The 20,191-nt window shown below is 34.3% G+C and overlaps 1 protein-coding gene across 1 annotated transcript in view; it reads right to left on the bottom strand.

The window, feature by feature from the left end:
* Positions 1-711: 711 nt before the first annotated feature.
* The window catches only part of dsb (scavenger receptor class B member debris buster), a 38,550-nt gene continuing 19,070 nt past the window's right edge, over positions 712-20,191 (bottom strand). The window contains exons 3-10 of the mRNA XM_033346306.2: positions 5,528-5,619; positions 4,643-4,803; positions 3,906-4,044; positions 3,416-3,619; positions 3,062-3,206; positions 2,573-2,827; positions 2,230-2,348; positions 712-1,835 (exon numbers count right to left, since the gene is read on the bottom strand). Of these exons, the coding sequence (XP_033202197.1) occupies positions 1,407-1,835; positions 2,230-2,348; positions 2,573-2,827; positions 3,062-3,206; positions 3,416-3,619; positions 3,906-4,044; positions 4,643-4,803; positions 5,528-5,619 (1,544 nt within the window). The 3' untranslated portion in view covers positions 712-1,406. The remainder of the gene's footprint in view (positions 1,836-2,229; positions 2,349-2,572; positions 2,828-3,061; positions 3,207-3,415; positions 3,620-3,905; positions 4,045-4,642; positions 4,804-5,527; positions 5,620-20,191) is intronic.

Raw genomic sequence — 20,191 nt, 5'->3', positions numbered from 1 at the left:
TCACTTACCAATTGAACGAACGACCTAAAAATACAATAAAGCGCAAAATTACGTACTTTTACGAACGATTAAAATCATAAAAATTTTGATCGTTGTTTAAGTTGTTCTCAAGTATATCTTTTAGACCTACTGAAATATGCCTATAACGAAACTAATTAAATGACATATTACTTTTATAAAGTATTATTTTATGAGTAAGTAAATTTTATTGGTTGCCAGCTGTAAAATGTAATGCATATGTATATTATTATATGTGATTTTCACTTGGAACATTATTTTTAGTGATATTCGAAGATCCAATCGCAGGCGTTGAAATTTTAACGAACTCTTCGATTTTGTCTCTTATGATTCTAAAAACAACAAAACCCTAAATAATAAAAATCAAACATATTCATTAATATTATTCGATAATATCAATCGTATTCCTACATGCCTTCATTGAGTCTTGGCAATCGCTTGCTATTAACAACTAGCATACACATACATACATAGTACTAATATTCCACTTGTTAATTATCGTGCAGAAGTAACTTTATGTACAACGCGTACTCTATCGTAGTTAAACAAATTCGTTGAACGTATATATATACAGTGATTAGAAAAGGTATTTGCACAACACTCTATCTATTATTGCATTTAGACGCTGTTTGATTAGGTCCTGTAAGAGGAGGAGTAAAATGAGAGGAGAAAAGAAAAGAAAAGAACAACAAATTATAAAAGGGTTCGATTTTTTAAGAAATACGACGCAACAATAACCAACAGGCTGACAAAAATTCCAAAAATTAGTTTCTTTTTTATGCGTATAGATTAATAGCTCGATGGAGAATTAAGACAGTCCCTTCTGCATCACACCGAGGCCTACTCTTACAAACCAAATATCTTATATTTCGTATTATTTAGTAGTACTTTTATACGAGGATAAAAGTTTGATACGTATTATGAAAATGCTATGTAGAATCTGATAAGAAACTGATAAAAATGCTTTATTGGAAAAAGAAGCAAATACTTTTTGTAGCCACTAAACTTCTCGAACATTATTCTTTGACCGCTTTGTTACCCGTTTCTGTTCGTCCAAGCACGATCTGTTTCGTACATCGACGATATAAATAAAAAGATGAAATCACAGATACGGTCGAAGAAAAGAGAAAGATTAAAAAAGAATGTGTAGGTGATCGTCGAATGTTTGCCAAACCCATGCTATTGCAATCGATATACATCAAACTATTCTTCAGGTAATTGGAAGGAAAACTTTGGTCTATAGTATCAAACGATTAGAAATCCTATGCTACGAGGCGATTTACGCGATTACTCGTCGCCGCTGTTCGCGATTACTCATCCGAATGTGAATCCAATACTATTCGTTTAATCGTTACAGATACAATCGTATTACTATTACAGCTAGACATTTATTCTATTCTTGCTGACTTCTCGTCGTTATCGTTACTGAGCAAAACGTATTGTTCTCGTGTAATTAATAACTTGTGCTGTCCATTTACTAACAACGTGGAACCTCTTCTTATGGTTCGTTTACCTAGTTCGATCGCTTCGTGAGTAAACATCACGTTGTTGTAAGCCTTCACGAAAACCGCGAATACGATTGTTATACCGACTAGAATTAATCCGTACGAGGTACAAGGGGCAGCAACGTCGCTAAATGTTGTTGCTAAATAGATCCATCTGCGGATAGAAGGTGTCAGTTCTTCGATACCCTCTTCGACCCACATAATAGGAAATACTATGTCGGGAAAATTCGACACCACGCCGATGTATGGTTGGTGTTCCACCTTTAGGTTTAACTGAACGCGCACTTTTCCTTCCAACGGCACGCCAAGTTTCTATAAATCAAACAAGTTGCGCTGTAGTATACGCGTTATAGATATCGATTATATTAACGTTACGTGGCTTATAAGCTACACACATTCGTATGTTATTTTTTAAATTCTATTTTATTTCATCATCGATCTTATAGTATTTCGTCGACGTATTATCATTCCAGCGATTCGTCCAACGATTCGTTCGTGACGATTAACAGTTTATAGATTTTGGATCGAAGCAAAAAATTACAATCAATTGTAATCTTTTCCTCGTTCTTTTATAAGTAAACAAGAGATTTCGTTCATGGAGGATTAAATTGCATTTAGCATATAATTACAAATCTGATGTTATTCGTCTTCTTATACGATACTTTTATTTCTTTTTTTTTTTTTTTTTGTTTTGAAAATTACTTACCGGTTGAATTTTAAAGTAAGTTTCATGTATGTCCCGATTTGGTTTTAATCCGTGTACTGCGTCTAATAACTTGGGATCAGCTTTGTAGAAATGCGGAAAGGAAAGGTAAACAGGTGCAGCTGAAATATTAATAGTAGTTTAAGTAATAATAAAATGAAAGTTTGCTGCGTGTTATATAGATAATTTCGTTCTCGGAAAATATTTTACGATACTTTTGATTTTTACACGCTCGTAAAAATATAGATATATTCTACCGAATTAATCAAATTTAACAAAAAACAGTTTTCAGTTTGTTTGTTGGGTATCACAGTTACACGCGTAGTACAGTTTAGTTAGTACTTACTGTACTGACAAGGACTGATATTTTGCAATCCATTAAAAGGACAGGTGGACATGTCATCTGAACAGAAGCATTCATTTTCTGGACTAGTTTCATTGGGACGTCCAAACACAGAATCAGGCGGTGTATATAAATCTGCTTTGATTCCTGATTTTTTAACCGGACCACGATATTGCAAAGGTAAAGTGCGACAAAGATCTTTGTCCCAAATATATACGATATCTGAACCAGTTTTATCACGGGGTGGAAAAAACGATCCTATGGGTAATAAATATGTTGTTATAACGTAACGTACGAATTTATTATACGTTATACTAGAAAAAAGATATTAATTGTAGCAGTTGGTATTTTTTCGTTATAATTTCTATAAGTGGAGCACTTAAACGTATTACGTCTAGAATCTAATCGCTTAGAGGTGCGCTTAAATTTATCAAATGTAATAATAAATAATTCGCCTATAGGATAAGCAACGATTGAATTAGTTAAATCTACCTTCTGAAGCTCGAATGGAATCGCAAGGTGAATTTGGCCAATATGGCAAACGATCTAATCCGTTTAAACGATTTATTAATCCAAACTCTTTCATATCCGTATGCCCCGTAAAAATAGTGGACACTTCTTCTAACGTGCCATTCCTCTGTAATTAAAGTTATCGTCATTATACCTATCATAAAAATAAAAAAAATTCATTTCGTTTCTTTTATGCGATACCTACAAAATACCGTAAAAAAATAATTAATTAATCATATTTAAAAATAAACGATCAATCTTCTATATTTCAATTTTATATCTTTTATCTGTACTTTAATTGCATACGCTACATCGATCGCATATTTTTGTAATTACCCCAAGTAGAAGCCCCATTTGACTCATGGGACGTCTCGTTTTCGGAAAAAATTGATGTGCGATGCTAACTAGCGGATCGTCGTATCCAAAAACAAGTTGTTCGGCAGTTACCGGAACAAACGGCGTCATCCGCATTCCTCCCAAAAACATGTGTAATCCCAAATTAATAATTCGAGGTAGTCCTTTGCTTTGTGTCGACAACGTCTGAAAAATAATGCGACGCACGCCAGTATCAGATAGAAAGTTCTTTCGTTGAAATCGTTTAGATTTTGAAACGCATTTTCGAATGTGTCGATATCTGCATAAAAGCTATTGTATAAAAAAAAGAAAAATATTTTAGTAAAGTAACGTTAACGACGTGGCGTATTTTTATATTTTACGATATCATCGATAATTTACATTGATATATATTTAAAGCGTAATTATAAAATTCCAGAATAAATCTTTCCACTACTCTCAAATTTGTATGTTATAAGAAAAATTTACTTACTAATAACGGAATGTTTGGTACTATTACTTTAAGGTTCTTGTCTTTCGACATTTCTGGTACAAAGTTTAATATCTTCTTGTGTTGATAACTTACAGTACCATTATTATGGAAAACGATATTTACCTTTTCCATATCTTCTCTGTAAATTATAAGTTTGAAATACTTTAATAAAATATTTTCTTCGGTCTAACAATATAAACAAGCCGAAAAATACGTAATAGTCTAAATTTGGAATCTTAACATACTTAATTCCATCTATATAGAGAACGAATTGCCTTTAGACCTCTTACAAGAAAACTTATAAATAGATCGATCGAAATTATTTTCCGTAAAAAAAATATTGCAAGCATTCTAAAATAATTACTAATTAGACAATTAAAAATTCATCGAACTGCGATTACTACGTGGAACTATCGATCAAAATATCGAACCGAAATTCCACGAGGATTCAAAGCGTGCAATTCCGTTTCTATAAATTGTGAGAACTACAAGTATTTTGTGATTTGAAACTACAAATACTTGTATATTTATAAAAATAAAAAAGAGATATAAAAACAATCGTATTTCTCAAGTTAATTATTCACAATTACATAAATCATCGTAAGTTGAACTTATAAATTAAATTTTATGACTTTTGGAGAAAATCGAATAAGATTTAAGATTTTAGAGAAAAATAAAATAAAAAGTAAAGTATCGTTGGGGTATTAGTTTTTATATTACTTCATCGACGTACTTACTTATATACGAATGGACCAATTTCTTGCAATTTTGGCTTCTCGTTATATTGCAAAAAGTTTTCTGCGTTAGTTACGTTGAATATGTATACTTTTGTCAGTCTAACTACCCCCGGCTTCTGCCAGTATTGAAACGAAAGAGAACCATTCCATAATCGCAGTTGCTAGACGGAAAAATACAACGTTGTACACAGAATAGATGTTGAAACAACTCGATAGAATCTAAAGCTAAAACAAATACGCTAAACACGTACAACTAGTTTATGTACTTATGTTTATATACAACTAGTTAAGTGAAAGCAAAGATGGAGAAGATAAAAACAATCGATACCGCGAAGCAATAAATACGGAAACCGATTGGAAAGTACAATCGGAAATTAATATTGTCAGCGGAACCTATAAATTCCATGTATATAATTTAGCTTGTTCTTCGTGAAAGTTCAAGGCCGGCCACGAAATAAATTCCAGTTCTTGTTAATACCAGTAATTCAAGATTTGTACACATTCGAACTGTTCATTTAGACATTGAACATTAGTATTATTTGATACCGATACCAACTGCAAACATAAACTTGAAATGAAATTTCGTTAAACGATGTTTTCAATGTCTCGATTCAACGAAGCCGCGAGTCTAGCTAAATGATTGATCTTTTTTTACATTTTTCAAATAAAATTATAAAGCAGTTAGACTCGATATGTAGCTTTAACAAATATGACTGTTCCTCGTGTAGGATATCTATAACGTTATCCGTTGCGCTAACTCGCAGAACCGATTGATATAAAAACTAATGTTAAGAAAAAAGGTAACAATTTTGTATTTGTTACGTTACTTTATGGCGGGTTGTATTCGATAATAAATCATACATGAAAAAATCTGTGATTACCTACCTTTAATATGATATAATCCACCCAAGGAATGCTGCTCAATATGATACCGATCACAAGCGTTAAAATTCCTATGAAAATCGCTGACAATCTACCTGCAAAGTACAAACAAATAGAATAATCGAATTAACAAATCACTTTATCGAAATATCAGCATCAGTTTGAAAAACATTAATATGTCTTACGCATTATATTGTAATTCGCGTGAATTTTACTTCTTTTTTATCGCTTGTATATATCATCTTTTTCCTACTTCAAGAAATGTAAAATAATAATGTAAAGTAGCTTCCGATGAATTTCGATGACATAACATTCTGAGTCATAGTAACTATCTCGTTAAAACGATGTATCGTTAGATAATCCTGTTACATTTAGCGTGCCCTGAAAATACTACCTCGTGACATTCGAACGAGAATCGTGCAATTATTTAATGATACGATAAAAAGGATTTTGTTAAAGAGAAAGTTTCGTAAAGTTTACATGAACGTTTAAATATGAAATGTATATTATAAGAATTAAATGTATCTATGTCTTCATAATGTACGTTGCGTGTCATCTTGTACATTTAGATTTAGCGATAATGTCACCTCGCTTTATGCACTCCTACAGTTTCTAAGATTGCGCCTAATACAGTAGAAACAGGTTAAAATTACGAGTAACCATTTCGTAATTTTATGTCGCAATTAGAACAAGATGACTCGAATCTTTAGGAACCGAGTACTTTCAACGATGTTTCATTTTGCGTATACTCAAAACAGGCAAAATGATTAAAGATAATAAATATTAAATATAACATTAAATCGCAACGATTAAATGTAATTAAATAGTTATTGAGAAATGGAACAAACATCCTTGGAACATTAAATTTCAGTTATTCAAACAAGAATAGAGAAAACTGATAGTTTGTTTATACATTTAAGGGTCCTACTTTTTTGTCTGTTGAATTACGTAAACATTTTAATACAAAATATAAGCGACTCTGCAAAGTTATATACTTCTTGTACCTCGAATCTTCGAATCTCAATATTTCGTTTGCTGCTTCACTTTGCGTGGTAAATTTGCTCTGTAGCACAGTGTATATGTTCGTCGTTTATGAAATAAACATTCATCTATCACAGAATGAAATATAGTTTCTTATGCGTTGAGTCGATACTGTTTCTTAGTAAAACTTCATATTTCGTATTTTAGTAAGATGTTTTGCAGGTATGAAAACCACACCGTACGCATAATGCTATCTATAACGGAAAAAGGCGTCTCTTACTAGCAGATATTACGTCGAGAAAGTAGAACGTTTGGATGTTATAGCGATTTCATATAACGAGTAGATATGGATAATAAAGTTTTAGCAACGGAAGATTCTACTTTATGTAATTATAAAATTAGATCGTTTGATTCTACTCTTCTACAAACGTACCACTATACTTCCTATATTATTACTGTTTACGCTTTTAATTAAATTACATGGTATAGAGACAACAAAATTTAATTCATTTTACTTGTCCGCTATGTACGCCATAGTTTGTATGCCTCGTTTGCTTTATCAGACGATAAGCATCGCGATATTTCCGACGATTCCACTTTTCCCAACCGTTGTGAAATTATTAAAATGACGTCCTTCCTCGTATATTTAAGGTACCAGCTGGTTGACAGACCATTAGCGTTGCCCTGGTAACCTTGACAGGCAAAGTTTCCTCGATATGTTATACCTTCCTAGAACTTCTCTTTAGTCACGTTTTTTCCCGTGTCTCATTATCCTTCACCTTTCTCGCTTATCCCTCACCTTTCTCATCCTCTCCACTCTCTCTTTCTTCGAACGCGTCCCGAAACGAAGTTGATCGCACCGTGCTTTTTGGGTCATTTTCAACCGGATCGTATTTGTCTATGGTTGGAAAATTTCCTAAATTTGACGCAAATACGAAAGAAGCGTTATTCCTCGTAAACGGTGGTTTCTCGTTTCAATGGGTTGTCGATATTTTCTTAAAACGTTAAAACGTTTGCTTCGTTGAAACTAAAGGACGGTACTTCTTATCGAGTCATCCTATAGCTGGATATGTAATGGAAAAATTATATAAATGGTTGACTTGTGCCGAAATATTAATCCACACTTATGATAGTCGCTAGAGTATCCGAAAGGAAAGTTGGACATATCATCGAAGCAGGATCGACTTGCGTTAGAGTGAAAGGTTACTCTGGGAACGAGGATGCGATACTATATTCACGTAATACTTTAAAAACAACGTATATCGTTATGAAAGTAGGATAATACGTTGAAAACGTACGATCTTCCGTTCATTTAATTTTTTCGACCTGGTGTGCTCGTTTACAATTTACAGATGCATATTTCTAATATCGAACATACATCGATGCTAAATTAAAACTAATCGTAAGATCGCTGGTTTTCTTAAATCGTGGATGTTTCAGTTACGAAACTAACGTGAAATTTTGAAATCGTTAGATCGAGACAGTGAATACGATACCAATACGAAACGCGAATAATCTCGTGGAACAAAATTTAATTGAAAAAACTCGTAATTAATCGTGAATAGAAATTAGTAAGAAAAGAACAAAGAATAGTCCAGTTTCCAAGATAATTACGTTTTACCGTTTATCAATTGCGAAGCTCGTTCTCGGAGACATTAACAATTTTTGAATTTTCTAGTTTTAGAATAGTCTAGTAAGTAGTATGTATGTTACTTTGTGTCACTATAAAGTGAAAAATTTGAAAGCAAATAAAGCGAAGAACGCACTGAACGCACCTGAATATCAACGTATATAAGATAATCAACATATATAAGTAGGCGGAACGTGATTTAAACCCGAGATACCGACGAGCTCGTCCTTCGATTTGTCTTCGAAAAATTTCACTCTCGTTTCAAGGGCGGGTAACGATTCTATGAAATCGCTTCGTCACCGAGCATAAGTTACGTTTCTTGTCGATCTTTTGAAATTCGTCTTGTTTTCTTTCTTTCGTGATATTCGATAATCTTGTGCTTCGAAATATTCGGTGGGTAATACACGTATATCGATAGAGATTCCACATCGAGAACGGATTAATACGCTATTCCAAAGACATTTCCTTAAATCAGGCGACTCGGGGAATCCCAAGTTTTAGGTACTTAGTCATCTATTTAATGGAATTTCTGTCATGCCATATTTTTTCTGCATAAATATATATACATGTATATACAGACTGTAGCACGGTTTTTCAGACACTTCCGATAATTTGACAAAAGAATATTTCGAGTAAAAGTTAATCAGCTTTCGATCGACTAGGAATAATTATGTAAGAAATGAAATTACAAATGGTGAGCCTTGATCATACGCGCACTACAAGAGCAGCACAAACAGCATATATAGTATATAGTTATGCTAGTATTTAATTATTACTATCGAAAATATGTTAGAACGCCACAAATGCTTGCACTTGAATTTTTGTAAATATTATTAGTAATTTACTTATTTCGCTTTATGTAATTGTGAGTTGTACAGCTTCGACAAGACTTTTGAAAATGTAAAAGCAAACGCTATAGCGTGCAACGTGTTGATCGGAGACTTTGATGCTAGAAAGACGCGGCAGTATGTATTACGTTCTACGGTAGAAGAGTTTCCAACGTTCTTATTTTCTTACCCGGTAACTGAAACCGTGATAACTTTCTGGCAATCGTACGTATTATATAGGCAAGTAGCACGCAGTTTAGCGTAATCGCGAGTTCATAGATCAATCGTGCCCCTCGGCTGAATGTTGTGCGATACTCGTTTTCTCGGTCTTGATCGTGAAAATAGCATCATCTATAAATAGAATGCTAAAATCTTCCTATACATCGAAGGACAGAGAATAAGAGATAATGGATTTTATTAAATTTTTAAAAGAAATTAAACCGCTAAAGAATTCCATCCGATCTTTCTTCTAATCTTATTTATACTCGGCGCTAGAAATATCAGAACGACTGGTACCAGATTTTTTCACATTTCTAAATTTTGTCATTCTTTGTCGATGGATATGAAATTGTAGTTAAGTATCGTCAATTCAATTATCAACCTATCATTTCTCCTCATTTCCTATCGAGTCTTACCTATTTAGAAATTAACTTTTCCACGTTTAGCTGATAAAATCTTGGTGAATTTGCTTACAAGGTTTTCGTTAAATTCCGCTTCTCACGACTTTCGGAACTATGCAAATTAACGACATGTCGAAATGTACGTATACTCTTGTTTCTAATTATTAGGACATCCATCTATTGGTCTCGGTAATCTCATAAAAAATATGATTCCCAAATTAACGAGCAACCGATTAACCGAACGGAACTGTGTATTCGCGCGAGATGACCATCCAAAGTACAGTGAAAACTTGCAAGACCTACAAGGGCACGATTAAAAATGCTTATTAAAATTATATAACGCGCGGTCGCGTAAAGTAGAAAAATCTAAATACGATCGACGGGGTAGTCTATATCTACAAACAATGGATGCGCTATACGTTAAAAAAGAATTTCGTTTTATTATGTACAGACGATTGATAAGATTTTTATCATTTAGCTCAAAATATTTGGCGATTTAAACGACACTGTAAAGTAACTTATTGCTCGTAAACCACGAGCGGTATAAATTGTCAAAGTCATTGCATAATTTTACGATCTCTTCTTTCTCGACCGCCGTGGCTGATTACTAGTTCGCTTTCCTTATGTGTCCTCGAAAAGCTGGCAACCTGGAGATGAAAATCTCCAGTTGACGAGTCATGATAACACGCGCCTCGGTTAGCCGTCTTTCGATCTTCGACAACCTTGCCCATTCGGCTGTTCAAAGTACGTCCTCTAATGTTACTCTTTCTATTTAGACACTTGGCTCTTGTTTGATATTTATAAAACAGGTTAGTATAAAGCGTACTGTCTCGTACGATTACCTGAAAACGATTATCCGAAAACCATGGCCCTGCTCCTGTATCAAATCAATCGTTTAAGATTGTATAACGTATGAGTAGAAAATGACTTTGTGAAATTTATTAACAGGCGTTGCACGTATCTGTTACTATTTTTTGATTCGCAATGAAACTAAGTGTTCGAAGCTGAATAACTGTTTTAAAGTAAAGTTTTCATCCGACCAAAAGGGACAAAATTCAATTTCAAGTTTATCGAAAAATAAGTATTTCGATTAAATCGTTCTGTAATATGTTTAGTAGCTTTGACAGAAAGCTAAATTTCAATTGCTATTCGATAACTATAATACTACCTACTATAGTATTTTGTGATTGAAATTTCCGTTGATCGCTGACATCTATTTTCTAATTTATACTATAATTTAACTAGATGATTATCACGTACCTAATCATATTTATAATCTTCATCAGGCCGTGCTGCGCTTAGTTTTTATATTCTTCTAGATATGTTATTAGCTATTACACTCTAATTTATCATTTAAGCGCTAGACACTAAACTATAACTGTAGATGAATATCAGGTTAAAATATGGCATCGTTTGTTTTTATTTTCCAATTTTACGATTATTATTTTCACTTCTTTTATCTAAAAAGTTAGAAATCGTATCCATCTTGTAGAAAGTTTTCAGATCTGTTTAAGGATTGTTCACCGAAGATTTAGCAAGCGTTAAATTTTATCTCTTTGAAGTTAAAAGTATTTTCTCCTTGAAATGCCTCTTATCTATCGCTGTTGTTAATCTATTAATAAACAACTTAACCTTGATGAAATTACTATTTTCTTTTTTGCAACATCCATACATAATTGAAACCTATTTCATAACATTCGATCGCGCTTGCAAATATTATTCTAAGCTAGCCCTTGAACGTATGGAACTTTTTGAATTTCAATTCTATAAAAATTACACAAATGACAGGTTGCTCTTTTCTAAATATATAAATAACGTAAAATATTTTAAACTACTCGACACATTTTGTCATATTATCGCGATACTTTCAGTATTAGTTACATTTCTGCTGAATATTTAGCGATATTTAATGATTTACGACGAAAATCCGCTTTTAATCGTACCTGCTGTGTAAACTTACGTGTTCTGTATGAGGAAACCATATTATTCCTGCTAACACCTATAATAATTCCTACGGTTTCGCATTCTTAACTATCATCATCGTTAGAGTTCTGTAATGCAAGAACTCTCGCAATTATCGACAATCACCAGGTGCATACTGTTAGCAAGTACTATTTATTCGCGACTCTATTCGTGACTATTCGTTGCTTGCCTACTTGAAGCGTTTTCCTATTTATACAAATTTCTCAAACGTATTTTTGTAAGTTGATAGATGCGAGTCTACGAATTTACTTAATTATTTTAAATTTAACTTATTCTTACGTGTCGTAGGCTTAATTTATAATCATTTATCGATACTTTATAAATTGTTCGATAATTTTCAATCAACCCGAATCGCAAATATTTATCAGTGTTAACGCATCTGCAGATACGATATTAATTTCATTAATTTGCACGTTCTTTCTCTTCGATCTAGTTGTTATAATTTAATTATTAATAATTTCGTTATGTGTAGATTTCGAAACGAATTGTTAATAGAATGTACTTTCTAGTAAGAGAAGAACGCAGCATTGCTATTATGTACATGAAGCAAATCAATCAGTTAAGTACACTCGATCACCTTGCTTTTCCTTTTATAGATAATTCGATTATTAATCCGACTTTAATTAGATGTTAAATGTAATTTATAATTCAATGGATATGAAAGCGATTTGTTCGAATGTTTATTCAACGATCGTTCAATGACGCCAACTTTATTTCATTGACAAGATACTTTTGTATAAAATATGAACATTAAAGTTATACTTTATGAAATATATATATTTATGGTAGTTAATATCGTTCATTTTAAACATGGATTTTCGTTATCGACGTTACATAGTGTTTCTTAATCGAAAATATTAGATTTATTCAAGTTTTAAAATGCCGATGGAGGCAAGGATGAGTAGGTATTTACGTGCAGCTTTAATTACATACGATTTAGGTAAAAACTGACGAAAGAAGTCAACGATAGTCGTACGAAACGGAATTTAAAAATATCCCTTAAGTCGAATATAATCACGGTACTTTGCAAAAATTGCTTGCTTGTCAAGGATTGCTGAACGGAAGCTACGTTTGCAGCTATTTCTTGCACGATATAAGGCCAACGATCTCTCAGGAATGAAATTTACGGTTCATTCGTGTTTTATGGTATCTTTCCTTCGGGTCTACCAAACTAGTTGCGTTTGTACGCTTTATTATAATTCAAACAATCCCTCCGTATCGACCGTCCAATTTTATAAAAATTTTCTACCATTCGCTAATCATATTACTGCTGAAATATATCATATCGATCTATTAGAATAATTCTAACGTAATGGTAGGTTTCTTAGTAATGGTACGTAACAGGCTACTATATCTTACAGATTTATCGATAATATATGTCATACGTCTGCCTCGTGTTATACCGCGATTAACGTTGAAAATGATTTATTTCGGTAACACGAAGAAGATCGAGCGTGGAAACGTATATATGACAATATGTCTATATGCATAAATAATAGAAAATTAAACAGAATTAGAAAAGAGGGAAAAGAAAAGAACGAACGAGCTTGACTAGAAGAACCTCTATAGCTGCTACGACATTAATACGAGTACATACAGCCAGTGTAACAAGTGTAACTTTTTAACTCTACTTCCAAAACATTTTTACGCGTCATTTCGTAGACCATTTCTGACTATAACAAAAAAAAAAGGATTCAAGTCGTTCGATGCAATTTTGAAAAAGTTATTCTGTTTTAAAAGGTGCGTGGATATTTTTAACGCTACCTGTATATGCAAATGTATCGGTGTGACATTAAATACGTCAACGTCGATCTAGTAGAATAATTCTAACGTAATGACGATAGCGATCCTCTGGAACAGGAACGACTATCTCCCGAAAAATATTTTCCACGGCATCGGCGTGTAAGCAGAGACGCTAACGGGTGCGGGGACATTTCCGTTTCACGATTACCAAACAATCGAGAGCATAGTACGAAACGATGACGTCACTACCACACGAGGAAGCTGAATCGAAATTATCGGAGTACCTTGCAAGCCGAATTTATGCGTCCTGAACTCTCTACGAATGTCCATGAATGTCCGCGTCACGGAACGTTGATCTCGCTAAGAAGAACTCGTCCGAGGGAGAGGTATATCCAGCATGCAGGAATCCAAGAAGGTAGCGGCAAGAAATCCGCGGTACCTCGTCATCCTGGGAAATGTGTATGATTTACGCCTCCCAAGATAACCGAGCCGCTACGTCGACGAGATGCCAGCGTCAACATCGATCCATAAAGACGACCGGCGGAAAGACGCAGCGTCCGTGACGCCTCGCCGTCAGATCAAACGAAACGAGCATCATCCCGGTATGGCCTGAGTGCCAGCAGTTGTTGCCTCTCGCGAGGAACAATTAGGAGATAGCGAAATCAAAGAGGATCGCATTAAGGATAAAGAAACTCGACAGACCCGGTATCGCATCCAAAACGAGCCTCAGGGAAGCGTCGATCTCCATCTCGATACGTTCGGCAGCATCTGGAGCCAGTCCTGGAAGCAATTCCGTCAATTTGATGCTGGTGCGTGTCGCGACAAGACGGCAAAAGCAAAGAGAAGAACGAAGCTGATTTTCGGTTACCCTCCTGGTCGTCGTAGCGGGGCACGAACGTTAGGCTAAGTTCGAGACGGATCCTTTTGGCGCGGAAATTATCACGCGCGAAATAGTCAACAACTACCAGATTTTAAGACGGAAAGACAACGTAATACTTCTTTTTCTTTATGCTCTTTAAGGTTGACGTTAAATCAATTATCTTTCGACCCAAGCGCGTTAATACTTTTTATAGAGAATTAAACGTCGAACGTACGGTGTATATAGAAGATAGATAGTTCCATTTAAAAAAATCGAGGTGACCTTGAAATCTATGAAACGTTTCCACTTTCGAAGAAGATACATGTATCGCGTGATGCATCATTCGAAAGCATTTCATTTTTCCTAACGATCGCTTTTTCTATCCTCTGCCGCTTTAATGCTACCGACTTGCCCTAATTGCGCGTGACATCCTGCATACATGGTAGACGTACCTCGTAAAGAGACGAATAAATATACAGATGTGCTACAGTTACTTACGCTGTTTTTTTAAATAGAGTCATGCGATGGCACACATGTGTGTTTTATATGCATGCGTATAGTTTAAAAGTTACGAATAAATATTTTTATTCCTCGCGTCGCGTAACTATCGCATCTCCAAAAGTCTTAAAGTATCTTTCAAAAACCATAATCCGTTCGTATTTTCTATCAATAGACGAAAATACAAATTTTTATACCATACAAATTTTTATTGTAGTTACAATGAAAAGCGAAATTAAATTTACTCTTCCGAAGAAGCTATATAGAATTAATTGATTTTAAGAGCTATTATCTTCTAATCTTCCCAAACACTTTAGTTCTTTTTACACATTTTTAAGGAAATAGTACGCGTGGCAGTGACGTTAGATGTCAATCGTCTATTTGTTATCGTTAGTCAGCGTATTTAACGGTTAGTAAATACTTCCACGAAGTAAATGCACTTAATGTATTTATAACCGGCACGAGACGGAAGAACGTTATTTCTAAGGACGCACGAGATGAATAGCAAGCATATAGCCGTGCAACTTTGATATTTCGTTGTCGATGTTAATGTTAACAGCTCTTTATAGAAAAGTAAATGTAACGAGGAATATCCTTCAAGCAGTTGTACGTCACATCTTGTACGCCTAAGTAGAAATATAGTTGTAGAGTTGTCTTTAGATCGTTAATGAGAAGAATTTTATATTTTATATTTTAATTTTATATTTTTTATATTTTTTATTTGTATATTTCTAACAAAATTGAAAATTATTTTAAGACGTCGATAGCGTTTTAAAACTTTCGTTATTTAACCGTTTAATATCGTTTTTACCAATATCATTTAAGAGAAAGATAGTTTCGCTTCCTCGCTACTGTCACAGCGATACATTATCACAAACCGACTTAAATCATTTTTATCATTCGATTCAGTTTTATTCTTCGCCTATGCGCAAATTAATTAAACAGAGAAATTTGCTGTCCATGAGTCTAAGAACGAGTGGCCTCACGGTACAGAGAAACCAATTCCCGTTTAAACATAAGCAATTTGCCACAAAAGATTGGCAAACCAACAATCGTAAAAAGTGTATATCCTGAAAGTAGGATAACGGGCAATATCCGAGAAATTCTTGTAGAATAAATTCGCTCGTATTTCGTTTTTACGCGCACCATCCATTCTGAATCGTTTTACATTTCCTGTGACGCAAATGTAAACGACGCACCGTGGCGAAATATCTCGATCGTGAGAAAAGGTAGATCTGTTATTGATTGGTCATTGATATAATTTTTATTTCTCGAACTTTTAAAAAACAAAATCACAAGCAACCGCAATGATATAATGAATTGTACAAATTGCTTTGTACATTTTATTGCGCTTATTTCCCTATATCTATATTTAATATCGCATGTTATTTTCTTCTATAATAGCGTTACCATAGTGTAGTAATATATCGTACTCTTGCTTTAAAAGTAACGCATTCCTGGAAAAATACAAAGAATAGTTTTCGATTGCAACACGCTACCTATTTCGTTAATCGGGAAGAATAATGCCGATGGAACGATATCAGGTGTCGTTTTCGTGTGTACTTTTGCACCTCCGAATTTTCCATAAACTCGTAAAAATCCAAAGTCTGGTAGCAAGTTGTAACATTTGTATATTATTGTCACATATGAATGATAGAGATATACAATAAAGGAAGCTATACATATTTCTTGAGAAATAAAAAGCAAAAAGTGCTTTACGTTTGACGGATGTGGAAGTATCAACGATCAAGATAACGATCAAGAAGGAAAAGGAAACGTCAGGGGCTGAGGCTAAATCTTCGTTCGGTTAAAAGGAAAATATTTCACTGAACTGACATTGAGGAAGCGATCGTAAATATCGACTTCTCGAAATACATGTTTGGATTGAACATTCTTGTGCGTACACTGCGCAAACATTGAAATAAGAATGAAACGAGTATCTCACAGATTACCTTCGTATCAGAATAAAATATGTATACCGCTGGCCAACAAACATGTTACGACACGTACTCGCATCATCTATTGGAAAATTTCAACTTTTACTTCATTTATTTTTTTAATGAAAAATACTTTTTATATTTTAAGACACGTATAAATCCGGCACATGACGCGAACGAAATAGCAGATTTATAGTAAAATAATTGAAAAATAAAAACGGGGAAGAGTATCCAATTTGTAGAAAATATCGATAGGAGTCATTTATACGCGTATAAGCATGCTGGACATTTTATCGAAATCGGTCGAAACTGGCATAAATCTCCAAAATACGTTGCTTAAATTTTAATTACAAGATATTACACGTAAAAAAGTTGTAAAAGGCGACCTCTACCTTTTTCAAATAAATCCTAACTTTCCAGTGTATCTATTGCTACATGTAAAATCTGAAATATCCCGTGAAACGTAGTGTTTAAAAGCTTTACAATAATTCCACGTATAAAATATCAAAGTCGTTAAAATGCCCTAGATTTCATACGGCATTCCAATAAATATACAGGTTCTAAGAGGCTTGTATGTTATTATTTCATAAGTATAGTAGCGCTTGCATATAATTATCTTTATACGTAGCGACAATATTTCATTCTGATATGCTAGAACAATTTAATACTAATTACACGGATGAAATATCAGGATGTAATTAACTGTATAACCACTTTACTTCACCGAAGCAAACTTTACTTCTCTTTCATCGAATACTGTCATTTGCTTCTTTATTGCTCATTTTGCGAGTATAACGAAATAAAGGAACATCCATTTTCTACGAAAACTAAATATTCCACGGTTCTGAACGATATTCACACATACTCCGATTTTCGAACGAAGCATTTTTTCGTCAAGTTCTACGTATCATTTTCGTGGTATCAAATATTTACGGCCATACGAAAGTCCATACACTTAATACTAAATGCTATAATATAGACAAAATGGTGTGCAAGTACTTTCTCTAACCATTTTTCTTTCTTGTTGTGTACACATCGAGCTAATCAGTTTCGCTATAATACCGTTTAACACTGCAAATACCGGAGTTTCTTCCTCCTTCTTCCCTTTCAAACGCGTCTCAACGACGATCGTTGAAAAATAATCTACCAGTAACGGAAAAACGAAGTATATATACAAAAATACTTATCTTCCTTTGAAAATCAAAAGCTTGCCGAAAGGAATTATTCTACTTGTTAACGAAAGTAGTACTTTCACTGATTCGTCGAATCAGTTTGCTTGTCCCGTACTTTCTTAATTTGTTCCTACTTTTTTCTTTGTTAAGCCCCGAAATCTCCTCATAGTCATAGCCAGTCATATGACTTTGCATTGGCTTATCAAATTCTTTCAGTCGTCGATGGTCAGTCGTCATAGAAATACAAAGAGCTTGCGTTACTGTTCGAAACGGATGGTGAATCGACTTTCCATAAAAACGAAATAACACGACGCGAGGTTGTAACGCTGGGAGGACCATCGGCAAGTTGTTACAGATGTTACGTGCTTTTATCTCATCAGTACGATTACTTAATAGCCTATGAATAACGTAATATCGAATACGTGACGGAGCCGGTCGAACAAGTCAAAAATATCTGCGTTACTGTGGACCGTACTTCTTCCAGAGTTTCTCTGAACGACCAAGAGTGAAAGTAATCTCAAAATTGCCAAGTACACGAATACGTGCGTATCCCTCTTGCTTTCGATCGCTACAAGCGCCTTACATCTCTCTCTCTCTCTCTCTCTCCCTCCCTCTAGCTCTCCGGCTTATGCTTCAGAAGCGCGGTAGCCCTGGTACATACATTTTGCAACCCGCCGTGTAAAAATGTTTGGACAGGTGCGGTTTTGTAACCCTGACAGCATTCCAGCGCAAGGGACTAATTGTTAATCGGGTTTACGCTGCGAGAAGAACTTCGACGATTTTTTCCCAGCCAAGGAAAGTTTCTGTCTGCTATCGGCTATTGAAACAGATTTAGATCGAAGATCTATATGATGGTTTAGACAGGGATGTAGCGACGATCGTTCGAAAAATATTCTTTGGTCGTTGTTCCATAAAACAGTGAAATTTTTACATTTTCCAATGGTACACGTTAAACATTGATTTGTAAACACGTTGGTTTTAAACCGCGGATTCTTAATGTAAACTCGCATTTTTACGAATGTGGAAGCTAAGGAAACAAAAGTTAATTAGAGGTTTGCTACACCCGCTAAACGTTATAGCGGGCACCATACTATGAATATGTATCTTATATATCTTTGCATATTAGATACATTCTGTACGTTTGTGCGTCTAAAATTTTCCATAAATACGTAAGCATTCGCAATCTTTGTACTCGTTAAATCGTTTATTTCAATACAAGGCGGTTCATTAACGATGTTCTATCCTTCGAAATCTTCTGTCACAAAGTTCAGACGTAGCATCAATTTTCCATAATGTGCGTCATCTTATATTGACTTTCATCGAGATTTCTCGAATAAAAAAAAAGTTTAAGAAGACCTAGCCGTTCCATAAGTAATTTCGATCCTATTTTAATAAATCAAGGAAGATATAGACCGTATCGATGGCCGACTTGTGCCATCGTCTCTGTGATTCATCTCTGACGTACCTATTTAGAAATTTCATTAACCCGATTGCACTATTTTCGTTTTTTTATTTCCTAAGATACATCGTATTTTCTTCCTTTATGATATTTAACGACGTTCATTTGCTTATATAACGCGTCTCATTTACTTAATTATTGCCCGGTTGGAGCGGACTGTAAAAGAATGAAGTAATCTTATAACGGTAAACATCAGCGTTTACAGTTGCGACAGAAAAGAATCGTAGTTGTTCTGGTTACTGCGATATCCATTTACTTTGATTTTTTCTACTAATTACATTGCAACGATAATCTCAAATATAGTATCTCAAATATGTATAGGCGTGTATTTTACATTATTCCTATCTGTAAACCTAATACCATTAAGTTATTCAACTTACCATATTACGAATAGTACACATACCGATTTTATAGTACTTTGCTTGTACTTAATCTATAGTCCAAACTTCGATCGATTTGTCAGCTGATTTTTTCGCTAATTACTTCGAAAATGATTCGATATCCGAAAAAGAAGAAGTTAGGTGAGTTCGATCACTATCGTATTCCCATGCCTGGATTCATTTTTAACAATTTTCGTCTTACCGATATATAATTCTAACCTCGAGGATTACAGAATAGTATTTGGTTTACGGCTTTCCTATCAATTTTCGGAAACGGGATAAGGAGTTTTTTTCTTCCTCGGGAGACACTCTCGCAGATCCTGGACGAATCTTTCGACTCAATTTTTCTAACACGTTATAATTAATATCTAGCTAGCGGAGTGAGAGTCGAAGCAAGAAGCTACGGGTTTTAAGTAAAATTTATTATACAACCTATTTTTACTGAAAAACGATTTATAATTTAAATAGAAAATAGAACGCACTACCAACTCGTGTAATTTACCGCTGTACCTAAACGCTCGTTTCGAACAGTATTTCACAATTGCGTTGCAGAAACCGTGATTCCGTCGTTCGTCGTT

The sequence above is a fragment of the Bombus vancouverensis genome, chromosome 10 (assembly GCF_051014615.1).
Source record: "Bombus vancouverensis nearcticus chromosome 10, iyBomVanc1_principal, whole genome shotgun sequence".
NCBI lineage: Eukaryota > Metazoa > Arthropoda > Insecta > Hymenoptera > Apidae > Bombus > Bombus vancouverensis.
The sequence above is the reverse complement of the archived record's forward strand: the minus strand, read 5'-3'. Positions and strand labels throughout refer to the sequence as shown.